The 14478-nt window shown below is 34.1% G+C and overlaps 1 protein-coding gene across 8 annotated transcripts in view; it reads right to left on the bottom strand.

Annotated features, from left to right (window-relative positions):
* GRIK2 (glutamate ionotropic receptor kainate type subunit 2) overlaps positions 1-14478 on the bottom strand; it is a 365170-nt gene that overhangs the window by 85105 nt on the left and 265587 nt on the right. For 5 of the 8 annotated variants that reach the window (XM_032101332.1, XM_032101330.1, XM_032101333.1 and 2 more), the window contains 2 exons: positions 10607-10725; positions 6637-6854 (listed from right to left, as the gene is read on the bottom strand). In XM_032101332.1, the coding sequence (XP_031957223.1) occupies positions 6637-6854; positions 10607-10725 (337 nt within the window). Of the gene's footprint in view, positions 1-6636; positions 8233-10606; positions 10726-10904; positions 11385-14478 lie in introns of those variants that run through there. The other 3 variants (XR_004238656.1, XM_032101335.1, XM_032101336.1) reach the window with 3 other exon arrangements.

Raw genomic sequence — 14478 nt, 5'->3', positions numbered from 1 at the left:
GCAGGTCCAAGGGTCAGAGCAGACCCTACTAGCTCAGCAGAAGGGGTCCAAAGAGTAGTTTTTAGAAGTTAAGATGTAACACTCTATGGTAATATAAGAACTCTTATAGGCTGTATGTAAATGCTATAGGATTTGTATCTTGTATTAGATTGGTTAGTGACAATTAGAATATTCAGTACAGAAGATGATTTATTGTATTGTAACGAGGACTTCTCCCCCTTACTTACTACCCTTCTCTTACTTACTTCCTCTTCGCTCACTCTTACTCTACTCTTACCTACTTGCTCTTACTTTTACATTCTTGCTCTCTTGGGCCTGCTCCGAGCTGAGTCTGGCACCTCTAAGCAGTGCCCCTGTACCCACGCCCTTTGCAATAAACCACATGTTCCAAGATCTGACTTCAGAGATCTCTCGTCTCCGTCCATCCCGACCGTCCAATCCACCCAAGCTCCTACAGAACTCAGTGAGGCAGAGATGTTTTAAGATCTCTGGAAAAAGCCTATGTCTCATTCTCACAAGCTCTGCTGTTGCAGATTTAGTTCTTACAAGTGTATGGAGTGACCACAGACCCTGCTTTAGCGATTTACAACTATATCTGCATTTTTTGTACATTAAAAGAAGCACTGGTTAACTAAGTAGTGTTCTTGCAAAGAGGGAAACATGGCAAAGAGGAAGTGATGCATGTAGGTTTTTTTAGCAGTTAGGTCCAAACCATCATGATCAAAAAGATGCAAAAAAAGTTTACATGATATTTATATTCAATTCCCTTTTTAGACAGATGTACCGCATGTGTTTTCATGCAAGTCTGTATTTATTACAGCAAAATGCAACTTATCTATAAAGTGAAATATTATTAAATCAAACTGAACACATACCTGTACTATCTGCTACCGATTATTTTTTTTGCATTATCGAAATTAGTACATGGAAGTTGTGACTCAAAAGATTGGTTTCCATTAGTCACTGTCAGTCACTGGATATTTGAGAAGCTCACAAGCAGTATTTCTCTCATCTTTGACTTGCAACAATTGCACCAAGTAATTAACACACACTGCCAAACATCATGATGTTTTATTTGAAGTATTCAACTAAAGTGTATACACTCATGTGCTTGTACTGCATCTTTACTTGTTAAACAAATAAATATCATTTGTCTATTACAGTGTTCAAATCCAGGCTTGAAAACTCCACTGAAGTACTGGCTTTATGCATGTCAATGCCAACCTTACACATGACAAATGAATGACATTAATACCTTTTTTCTTGCTGCTATTCTTCTGTTTATGTCAGAGAATCTGTCACCAGCTGGAAGCAGTGGGAAAATTCCCCTGTAACCCCTTCCTTCAGCTTTAAGAGATGGTTTCTAAGACTTTGTAATTTATAGGTAGGGCTTAATGCTATTTCTTTTAACAGGCTGAGAATGTGGAAGAGGAAGACAGACACAGAGTCCTGAATTGTCGCTCCACTAAATATCATCAGACAAGTGATAAAATGGTGAGGGTAAAATGTGAGAGGGTGGGGGAAAAGGAAAATGACTAAAAAGGGTCAGCAGCATGGATCTTTATAGAGAGAAAGCAGCGCAGGAAGAAATGAAATGTATTGTAGAAAAGTAAAGCTGGAGTACAAAACATGATCCTAAAGAAGAAAAGGAAAGAAACTGGCAAATGTAAATGATAAATAGAATAGTCAGTCTATCAGATAATTCTAAGGTGTGTGAGTCAGCTTTCCTGAATTAGTCCCCTGTCCGCTTTTCACCAGAATTACTTCCCTATCTACCTTTCACCACGTGATCTTGAAAAAGATGCATTCCCTTTTAGTGCTTCAGCTTCCTTATCAACAAAACAAGGATATAAAACACACGTCTCACAGAGAGCTGAAAAGACCTTTAATTTGTGATACAGAAGTAATGACACTAATTTACTGCTACTAGAGAATGAAAACATACTTTGTTTTTTACTATTTGGTATGCAGATGCCTAGTAACCATAAATAAGAAAAGTTCCATTGTGCCTGGTACTGTACAAACCTAGAAAGAAAGAAATTCTGACGTTGAAAGTTACAGACATGAAAAATTATGGGAAAACAAAAGCACATGACAGCTTCACAAAAAAAATCTTAACATTGTAGAGCACATATGCACATATGGGTTGAACTATGTGTTTTTGTGTGAGAGGGTGGAGAAGTGTGGTACAAATAGAAGCGGGGTAGAATTAGTATTGTTCTCAATTTCAGAATTGTCATTCAGCAAGGAAACCAACAGTAGGATGTCGAGAAACATAGACTGGGAGACCACAGAAGTCAGAGGCAATGAAAAATCTGAAGTTTTTCATCCAAGAACAGTTAGAGTGAGATCACTACCTTTCATGAAAATAATAAATGCTTTTTATTTTATTCCAAAAAGGAAGAAAAAAAGGCTTCCAAAATTTTAAAGTGGTGAATAGTAACAAAAGCAGCCAAGAGAAAGGAAGAGAATTTCATAACTAAGAAAAAATCCATAATTTGAGAAACATCAAAGCATGTATCAGGAGAGGAAACTCCTACCCTAGGAAACAGCAGATAAGGCTTAGAATTTACTTTCACGTATCTTTTCTTCTAATTCTTGGACAATACTAAGGTTTTCTTTATTGTTCACAATGAATTAGCTGAGCAGACCCACCAGGCACATAATAAACTTGGAAAACTATTTCCTTTCCATGCTCAGACCAGATAAGCATATATTAAGAGGAGAGAGGACTGAAATTTTCCTTTGCTTTCTGGCTTCTAAAAGAGTTGTAATGCATGTTTCTCAGACCATGAGGAGGCATGAGATGAAGGAACAAGACCCTGAAGACAACATTCTCCTTTTTCATCAAAGCTATTTCACAAGGATGTTTGACTCATGACGGTAACAGCATTTTCTACATATATCCCATGTGCTCTCCAAGATTTTATCTTCAGGAGGTTTTAATCCAGCAGTTAGCTTGTTTGTCTGATACCCATTTGGTTCCCCTTTTGTTTTAGCACCACACAGCTTTGGCCACGCTCCAAAGTTTTTTTAAGAAAATAATTCAATGGACTGCTATATAGCTAATTTATGTAGAAATTACTGTCAGTCTTGTGGGCAGCTACCAATCCTCATTGTGATTGGAACTATTACCAAGATATGATAATTTCATTTAACACTAGCAAACCATCTGGTGCCTCTATTTCTTGTTGTGACACAGTGCCACTGTTTTTACTCAATCCACTCTCATTAAAACAAGACAAAGTAGCTAAGGATAAACATACACACAGATGATAAATTTATCCTCTCAATTATCTTTGTGCAACTCCCACCCCAGAATTCATACCCTCTTAGATTTTTGACGTATGAGCATACTACTAGAATCTAATCTGACCTCTTGTATAATGAAGGCTATGTGTTTCACTGAGTAGACTCTAAATCAAAAGAATAACATGCTTGGGCTATGCTGTATCTATCTTCCTCATAACAGCTGCCTGTGATGGATGAATCCAACCCCCTCCTAGATAAGTTATACCAGTGCTTAATGACTCTCACTCTTAAAAATATGCACCTTATTTCCAGTCTGAATTTGCCTAACTTCAGCTATGAAACATTGGATTTCATTATGCCTTTTTCTGCTAGATTAGAGAGTCATCTAGCATCAAAAGTCTCATTCCCATTAAGGCACTTGCAAACCATGATCAAGTCACCTCTTAACCTTATCTTCAGCAGATTAAACAGACAGATCTTTAATGCTTATTTTCAGACCTATAGTCATTCTTTCACCTTTAATGAACACTTTCCAATGTTAAGCATATTTTCAAAGTGTGATCACCAGAACAGGACACAAAAGTTCATTAATATTTTCCTTAATGCCATATAAAAAGGCACTTCCTAATTGATATTCAGTTATCCATATGTCAGAGAATATAATATATACAATTTAAAACTGTTTTATCATATTCTTGCTTTAAGCACTTTTTGTATTTTTTAGTATATTCTATGAGATATTCAATTCTAACAGTACCTCGTAATGCAATTCCACTTAAAGCCTTATTTTAAAATATTTTCTTGCATTTTCATTTTCTTATGTAAGGAAATTACATTCCTGAATTAATTAGTTTTTACAGATTAGAAGTATGTTTTGAAAACACACAAATACAGATATACCATTTTGACCAAAATTATAGTATTTTATTTTCGGATAACTCCACATCATTAGATAAAAATACCTAATTTTACCAGGAAGTTTACTATTAAAGACCCTGTATATATATATATATGTTTTGGTTTATCTTTCATGGAATACATATCTAATTAACCTGCATTCCTTACACAGGTAGCTCTAGGGAATAGCATTTACATCAAGAAAACCCTGATGTTCTCCTGGACATTGCTTCAGAATGAATCAAACGGTTTTGCATTGTTTTCATTTTTTTTTCTGTTTGAGTATGATTTTCACTTACTGACAATCTGCAAGAACAGATGTAGCTACGTCTAATGCTTAAGTTTGGATTAATTTCATCAGGTAAATAATATCCATTAATAATAAAAATAGTAGTAGTAGCAAATAATAAAAATTAATTTAGTACTAGATAAGATAGTAAACAACAGAAAAATATTTCAAATCAGTTGGCCCTAGTTGGAAGAGTTCTTAACTATTTCTTAACAGTTTCATGTCATAAAACACCTGCTAATCATGATCTGTTCACACAAAAAGTCCAGAAAATATATTTGTTCAATAGAATAAACTTTAATTTGACCTAGAATTTATTAGCTGAATAAAGAAATCCTATGTTTTCTTATGATTTCTCTTTTTCACTCATAGTGAAGGAGGAGAATTCATTAATGTAAAAAGAGTAATACTAAATCATGTGATCTAACATCCTAAATTTGTTGTGTTTAAGTCTAGGTTATTTCAACTGCAAATAAAAATCTTCAGTGAAGGATGTGAAAGTGCTATTTCATTAAACGTAAGGCCTCCCTCGTTCTTGGATACAGTATGTTAGGCAAACACAAAGTATATCTAGACAAATGTAAACAGAAGAATAAAGAGAAAAGGAATAATTGTGCAGAAGAGGGAGTATTATATCAACATGCAGAGAGGAAAAAGTCGAGAGAAAGAGGAATAATCTCTGTGCACTTGGAAACTTAGAAAACCCACATTAGGGGCACTAAATTTAAAAAAAAAAAAATTAAGGACGAGCAAAAGGAAAACTAAAAATTTAAAGTTGCTTCCTAATATTTTAGTGTCCACAGTTTGAATCTGAAATAGAATTAGATCAAATTTTTCTGCCATACTAAAATTAAATTAAAGCCCTATAGTGTTTCCTGGTAATTCAATAAATACCTTGTGTTATTTCTTTATGTCTCAAGGCATAAATAATTTTGACTCTTTTAAAAACCTCAGTCTTTAAACTTTCAATGTTGTTACTTTTAACTGCTTCACATATTTCCTGACATGAAGAGACCTCTAATTGATTAGTCATTTCTATCAATTTCATCGTCTCCTTTTCCAACAAGTATTCTGAGGAAAACACTCAGAACATTCCCAATGCATGCTTTAAGTTAAGCAGCTTGAAACATTCCAAGGTATTGGAGTTGAATTGATTTTTATTTCCAAGCAGAAGCTGAAAGCCTTATAAATGACTTATTTTTTTAAAATTTAAACTATGTGTACGCTTTGATTGGGTACAAGATCTACCGTCATAAGATTAAATAGTGATTATTTAGCCTTGATATATAAAAAAATGTTGCCTTCTCTGAATTTGATGAGAGGAACTGAGCATGCCGTCTTCAATTTCTGTACCAGTTTACAAGTGACCTTGGTTCTCAGTTTGCTGATTACAAATGCCAACGTGACAGTCAATGTAGAGATTTAGATGAGAGCATGATAATTCTTAACACTAGAATATATTAGCCAAAAGTCTTCAAAAAGTACCAAAGATCAGGCAACTATTGTTTAACACCTCTCTCTCTGGAATATCTGAGACACCTCTGTGCTATCAAACATAAGAAGTTAGAGAACAAACCATCTTCTCTCCCTTCATGAATCCTTATCACTAATTTAAGTCTGATTAAATGCCTGATGAATCTAGACAAAAAATATGTTTCTCTAATTCAATATCATACTTCACTATATTTCAAATTCAGTTACCTTAGTAACAGGTTAAAAGGAACAGAAAAACTGGAATAATCTGAGCTTTTTACATGGACCTAAAATTTCATTCAAAAGTTTCTCAAAATTACGAAGTCCAAAAAGTTTTTCTCAGTACAGCCACTAATACCCTTAGTGTTTCTTGAGTAAAGACTACAACTAGGTATAATGCTGCTGAATTAAAAACAACTTTTAATCTGACAAAACTTAATCTTGCACACAGCTATAGAAGATCTGAGAAAAGTATTCAGGTTTCTTCATGTACTTCACTGCTATAAATGCAGTTCTTTAAAAGAAAATCATCAAAAATTCACTTTATTTTCTGTGGGACATTTTTCATTTGATTCCTTTTCTATCATTTTAATCATAAAACCAAAAAAGTTTTTCACTTCTTTTTGACAGCATCAGCAATCGTACCAGTTGCCCCTCAGCAAGGTGTAAAAGCCTTACCCCAAAATCAGGACACAGCAATTTTTCAAACAGAATATAAACCTTACCTTGAAGAAAGTCATGGTTGCTCCATCTTCAACTGCCCCATACTCTATCTTTGTCTGCTTGGCCAAATCATCAGCAGAATCAATAGGGGATTCCATACGTTCCACTGTCAGAAAGGCGGCTAGGTTAGCAGTGTACGAGGAAATGATGATAAGTGTGAAAAACCACCAAATGCCTCCCACTATCCTGGTGGAGAGGGCTTTAGGCATGAGCTCAGAACCTAATGAAAACCAGGGGAGAAAGGTGAAACTGATGCACAGAAAACAATAAGTGTTCAGCACTTTTTGCCACAGTGGGGAGATGGAATCACTGTGCAAAACAATCTTTAAGCTACAGGTTTACATGTACTGCTTGTACAAACACACACAACTGAAATGAAAAATAACTGGTTAAATTTATAAAGACAGATCTTTTCAGAGCTGTGGGAATCAAAAGATAGTAATGGGAGATTCAATGATAGGTGCCATTTTAAAATTTCTAACCATACGTATATAAATACCAGTATGAAAAAAAGCAGTTACTTCAACTTGCTTTCCAGAAAAAACGAGCAACTGATGAAGGGACCAGATGTGAAATAAGGGATTTCATATCTGAGAAACAAAATCTTAAATCTATTATAAATATACTTTGGAGTTTTGTCATTTGCATTGCTGTAAAGGATAGTTTATTAAATGTTTAGATTAAAAAATTAACATCTCCCATCTCTATGTTTAGCCCCACAATTTCATATAAATATGGTTGGCTATGCCACACACTTCAATTTGATAGAGTAGCAATAAAAATATTAGATTTCTATGCATAAACTAGATAAAGATAGATTATAATGCATTGCTGGAGTTGCCTGCTCATGGCACTAAAGAATGGAGGGGGAGATAGACACTGTATAGTAATTTGCATAATTTTAAATGCTAATTTAGAGCCTAATGAGACAAATTGAAGCACATAAACTCCTCTTGTGCCTAATTACTAAAAATAGGAATAAATTAATTTCACTGTAATATACAATTACAAATATTTATTATAAATGAGCATGTATGGATTTTTTCCATAATGTTATAATTGAATGAAATGAAATTTCTAATGACGTCAAAATAATAATTTCAAGCTTCATTTTAAGAACTTCATGTAAGATCTTTTAGAAGTATCTGGAAACTTGTTTTCAAGGAAACAGTTTTACCATATCCATTATACCATTGTACCGAAACAATCCCTTTTTGTTAATTGGTTACTCTGCTTGCTCTTAAATCTCCTGGGTAAAATGGAATGAAGGCAAGATGGACTATTTTATTCCTGTTAAATTTTAGTGCTTATATTGAATTAGTTAAGGAACTGGTCCAGCAAGGTAACACATCTTCATATAAATGAAAGATTACGTAAAACTTCCAAACTCAATGCCAAAAAAAAGAACAAGGACTGGGGAGGGAGGGAGGAAGAAAACCAAAGAAAAGGGAAAAAGAAGTGGTATCATAACTGGACTACTGTATTCAAAAACAGCCCATCTTACCCTGCAGTTCATCTTACCCTTGCTGTTTCAAACAAAAAAGGCTGACAGACTTGGACATGACAGCCAACTCCAGCGCCAGACTCTGCCTAGAATTCTGCAAGGAAAAAAGTAGAAAAGTACCTGTCTGATGTAGTTGCTCCTAGGCCCTGTTAGTCAGACACTTAGACACCATAACACTAAGAGATTTCCCAACAAGCCCACCATCAAAAACTCTTTTTAATTGCACTCATTTCATTTAAAAACCAACACCAGTAAAGTCAGATAGGACTTTAGAAATAGGAAGTCAGATAGGAAGAAAAGAGTGGAAACATTCGCCGCAGTTACCCCAGTTACCACAAGTTCATACCTTACCAAGGACTGAAACCGAGTGCCACCTGGGCCCATGAAACAGAGCCTGGTCAGGGGCTGACTGTCATGTACCCAAGGTAACGTCATGTCCAGCACTATATCCCACAGTTTCCTGGGAGCGAGAGGTGCCAGCAAGACATGTATGAGTTTCCTCTATCATGTATCCTCCAGCACTAAGCAAGTCTTTTGTAAAGAAGCAGCACTTAATAAGTCAACATGAGAATGGCCCAAGTGTTTTTATACTGTTTCTAATGAAAAGTTACTGTTATTAGGTGAGAACCTCTGTGCTTGTCTAAAAGCCTACTTTTAGACAACTTTAGGTTTCTGAGAGTTTTTTTTTTTTTTAAAGCAATCATCAAAAAGACTGTTACTGCACCCTTAGAATGGTGCCTTTAAAGTTTATTAAAGGATGAACTGAGTAAAGGTAAAATAATATAAGGCAAGGACAGAGGGTCACCCTTAATTCTGACAAACTAGTTTTCCTTCATGAAAAATTATTATCCTCTAGAGATATCTTTTAAAATAAAGGCTGGGGGTCTTTTCTTATTTTGATTCTCAAAAAAAAAAAAAAAATATTAGATGCTAGGGACTAAAATACCTTTTTCTTGCAAAAAAGATGATGCAAAAAATCTAAATTGCTTTTTCCATTCTCCAGAAATATGAAGAAGCACACAGCCACATAAGAAATAAAACTCAGCATTGATAGTGATTCTGACAATCCTGAGAACTGTGAATGAAATTCAAAATACCTTCCTTCATTCAGTATCTATTTTTTTGATAGCTTCCTTGAAAGCAATCATTATCGTACCAACATGTATTAGGCAATTGTGCTTCAACTATCTAATTTCTTGAAATGTATATTAATGACCTAGTTGATAGTAAACACTTAGCCAACTACAGTTGTATTTTTATTTCTGACTTGAAATCCTGGTTTCTTTTTACCCATTAATTCATGTTTTTCTGAGCATAGTACTCTTTTTACTGAGGTCTTAGAGTCTTTTTAAGCCTACCAACCTGACACATGACAGAATATTTACTGCAGTTACAGGAAAGCTTCATGAATTCATTTGATGAGTTAAAAACAGGATTTATTTATAGCTGGCGTACTTATAATGGGAAGCTTTAAAAATGATTGCTCAGGTATATCCATTAAAACAACTCTACCGATATGCACTCGCTCCTGCCAACATTTTCTATTAATTTTTTTTGGGATATGCAACAGTTATTTTTCCAGAAGGAAAAGTCATTCCTTTTAACGGTTCTTTAACAGGACTAACAATCTTTCATATTACACTATACTGCCCAGTGAAATGTCAGAGCAAAAACTGAATCTGTGCTATTCAAATGTGTCTGATATTATATGACTCTGTTCAAATCCTTATTAAAAAGGGTAATAAAATGTTGATATATTTTTATGGATCTATATATTTGGTATGCTTTCAAAATAAGAGGAATATGATAAGGAAATTTTAAGAATCTGCTTAAGCATTTTACTTAGTTGTAGTTAAAAGTGATTGTTGGTTTTACTTTGAGCTATATGACTATACAGCTGCCAATTTTATTGTCAGCAATGGTATCAGTTTCTCAGTGCAGGGATTGTTCAATGTAGGCTTTTTATTTAAATCTTTAAGAACGGTCATTCTGATTTTAAAAATATGAGTTGGGACTGCACAGAATTAAATCTCCTGTACTATCATTTTATTTTACAGGTTCTAGCTACTGGATAAAATCTTTCTTTTATTGAAAGGTTTCTAGAACAAAATTAAACAAATGATAGATTTTTACATTATACCCTTACCTGACAAAGATATATTCATTTTTAAGTTGTTGAAATTAAGGTTTTTTAGGTAATGTTCATTTAATTATGCAGTAAGGGTATCCTGTTTAGGAAATAAACAACATGACTATGCTGTACTTTTTTAAGTTTTAAAATTTTTATCTGTCTTCAGACTAATTCCTAAGGTGGTATTTGGGAATGCCTGGATACATAATCATAGAAAAGCTGGTTTATGGCTACATGCACAGAGGCACCCATGCAAGTGACTTGCGCCAGAGAGCTGTTACCCCCAGCAAAAAGTGGGACATGATGCCCAAGAGAAAGAGCAGACTGAGTCGTATACCTTGCTGCATGAGAGCTCCAACTCCAAACCAGAAACTATTTAGCAAGGTAAAATTGTTTTCCACCACGTCTGAATCAGGGTTGCAAGGATGTGGATTATACCACTCATAGGGACTAAACCTGTGGTAATTGACAGAAAAAAAGAACAAATTTAAAATGCAGCCATCACAAAGTCTATCCAGCAAATCTGCTGCAAAAGAAAAAGAAAAATAAGAGAGGTTATAAAGAAAATAGTGATTGAAAGTTTTTACAGTGTGATTGCCTTATACTTAACAGCAATATTAAAAGAAAAAACAATATTGAAGATTCACATTCTTAACTATTGCTGATACTAATAAAGTTGCATACAGATTGGCTCTGAAAGGCTCCAAGTGCCACCTGTAAACATCAAAGCACTTATTTTCAATGCCAATAGAATTACAGACAATTGGTCCCATTTAGGATTAGGTTCTTATAACCACTGTGTCAGTATTTTGCATCTTGAAAGAAAACATCATATGTGTTAAATCACAGAATTTAACTAGAAAATAATACATTAGACAAAACGTTTTTCTCAGAAAAATTACAAATAATGAATATAACAAAAAACAAGTAGTTAGCAGTAAAAGTGGCATTGTTAATCACCAAACAAGGGTAATACACACTACAATTCACAGAAAAAAAATACTATAGAAAATTAAAGGAATTGCATCCTGTCCTGTGAGGTGCACAGTAGCATCCCTGGAAAGGTTTTCCAAAAGAAGCTGGGGACACTCACAAGCACCTTGCAGGGCCAGGCTCTGAGAAAAGAAAAAAAAAAGAAAAAGAAAAATATAAACATAAAGGAAAACACAATTAAATTAATTATCTCAGAAATAGATAGAACAAAGATAGTAGAAAGATGTCTGAGTCTGGCAATAGATTACAAGCAGATTATATACAATCAATCTATTTTAATTCATGGCTTTGCAATTGCTGTGCATTATGACAGGTTCATCTCTAAATGCTGTTTTATCAATTGTAGCTAAAACAAGCAAACATGTCTAGATAAATTATTTTTGGTTACAATTTCTTTCAGAAAAAAAGATTTTCAGTTCTCTCTTCCTCATTATACTTTTGCAGAACTTTAAATTTTAATTCCAATGTGCAGGATTATTCTAATCATTTAAGAGATTTAATCATCATTTCTGGACTTGGAGACATGCTGTTGAGAGGGACTTTTATTTTGTGTTTAAATCATGTCTTTAAATATTTGATAATGAATACAAGTAATGCATGTGCATAATATATTTGAGAAAAAAAAAAATCACTGCAACACAGTAAAATGGAACCAGCACAATAATTAAAAATATTACAGATTTTAATTATTAAATCAATATTAATATATTTTCATAATTTCTCAAATCATTAAAGCCACTCTGTTAAAAACCCTCAGATAGGCAGCCTTTATGAAAGAACTTTTTTGATGTATCTTACAATCCAAGCAATCTGAATAATGCGTCTGTCACTCTGAAAAATGCAATTTTCTTCACAATAATATTTCAAACACATTATAATACAGAAAATCAAATGTTCTACTTTTAAGCTCTTAATGTAATGTTAAAACACCTCTCATCTTAAAAGTGTCTACTTGAAAAAGAACTGTTTCATTTGGATCTCCAAAGTAATACTGATATGCTGTTCAAAAATGTTAATTGGTTTCTAATTAAACATTGTGACCTGAATTCTCCTACATACTTTGTAGTAAAACTAGATCAGAAGTTTATTGTCTCATTAAAAATCTAAGTACCTTTTATGTCATCTTGTTGTCAATCCAACAAAACCTGGAAACCAAGCACTTGGTGACACTGAAGCAGGTATTCATACTCTTTTTGCGGAGAGATATTTGAAGATTGAATTTGAAAATACCTTTTTCTTGTGAGGACAATGTTTGCTAGACAAAGCAAACATATTTTAGAGATTTAAAATAAATATAAATATTCAAGAGTTATTTTTAGTGATTGCAACATTACTGAACAAACTAAAACATAACTTGATATTTTTACCTTTTTGTTCTGATGGCTTAAGTTATTTAATTTTTTTTATATTATTTTGAAGCACAGAAAAATTGTCCACAGGTGTAAAGAAAGGAAGAAGCAACTTAGCATACAGGATGACTTTAGGAAAAAGAAACAATGCAATCTGAGTCCTATAGTTTTAGAATTCTCTACTTAGAAAGTAAGGAAAATTAACTGGCCTATTATGGATAAATATTGTTCCTCCTTATTTTAAGGATGATCTATGATATTAGATTGTCTAATGTAATAATCTTAAGGTATAGATCCTTTGATCAATTTTTTGTATGTACTACATATGTGTATAAGATTCATGCTGTTTAGCCTATTGCAACAAATATTCATAAATCATAGAGTTACAGGTTCATCTAGCAGGTTTTATAAGCCAGAATCCGGCTCAGGGCAATGTCTACTATTTCTCAACAGCAGACTGTTCAGTGAGGTCTCAAAAATGTCCAAAGACAAGAATTCCACAGCTTCTTGGGAAAAACATTCCCATGTTTAGTTATCATAATAAAAACTTCTTTTTTTCTTTAAGTCAGGCTGGAACCTCCCTTGTTTCCAAGTATAAAGAACTCAATCTTTTTTGATCAGCTTCTCTTATTAGAAAGTGCCTATTAGGAAACTCCTTCTCCCTGATGCTAAAAGAGCCCTCCCCCCAGCCTCCTTTCACAAGTCTTCTGATACAGACTCCACTTGCCAAGTTTATTCAAGTATCAGGGGTCTCAGAACTGCTCACAGTATTTAAATGTGGTATAATAAATGATACTATGGGAATAATCACCTTCCTTGATTAATGCACTATACTCCTACTAATTTAAATGCAGAACACTAGCTCAATCAAGAGAACAAGCATACAGCAAAAAGAGAACTGATGCAACTTTGAAGATTGATTTTTCTGACCACTGATAACAGGTACTCTTCCCAATTACCCATTTCTGTTATTTCTATTAAATGTTTATGCTAACATTTCTGATACAGTCTCTGTTAATCTCTAACACCTTCATGTCTCTGAAATACTTGAAAAAATAGAATATAAATGAACTTTACAAGACCTGAGTTCCAGTTTTCCTGATTGCTACTACCCACTGAAAAGTTACAAGTACTCTCCAGAAATTATTGGCTAGTGCAAATAATGTTTAAAAGTCAGCCTTCTCAGCAATCCACAGGAAGGAAAGATTTGTGGTAAATTTAATTCCACTTTAGGAATATACCATGATATAAGAAATTAAAATTAGTATGCCAAATGATCAGACAGACCTACTTCAGAACTGCAAATTATTTCAGACAAGCTATAATTTATGATATTCTGTGTTAACACAGTGTTTGAAATAACAGTGTAGAAGCCCAGAAGACAAAGGATCTTATGTGTGTGTCTCAAACACCTAAAGTTGAATAGCCATGGAGCCAACCAAAGATTGTTGGTAAGAGTATGTTGTGATAAAGAACATGTGACTGGAGAAGGGGTACTCTGGAGATATGGCAGCATTTTCTGGGACAAATGTCTTTGTTCTGGCTCCTGGAAATAAGCGCAATGCAGTACAGTTCAAGCACAGGACAGAGGTCAAAAAGTAGGCATGGACTATTGATCAAAGTACAGGTTCATCAAGACCACCAAAGATCTCCAAAGCCCTCAAACCTATTTTCAGAAAGGTCTAGGAGAACAATCTGCACAGGATAATTAATTCCTATAAAAAGCAAGAAACTTATCTCCAGGGTAGGGAAATGTATCTATAAAAAGGTACCTCCATGAAGCCCAGATGGTGCCCACAGGACCCTAGACACCCCACCAGCTGGATCAGTCCTGGAGCCAGGACTGGTGATCTTTTTAAACTCCTTG

The sequence above is a fragment of the Corvus moneduloides genome, chromosome 3 (assembly GCF_009650955.1).
Source record: "Corvus moneduloides isolate bCorMon1 chromosome 3, bCorMon1.pri, whole genome shotgun sequence".
Lineage (NCBI taxonomy): Eukaryota > Metazoa > Chordata > Aves > Passeriformes > Corvidae > Corvus > Corvus moneduloides.
This window is presented reverse-complemented; position numbering and strand designations above follow the sequence as displayed.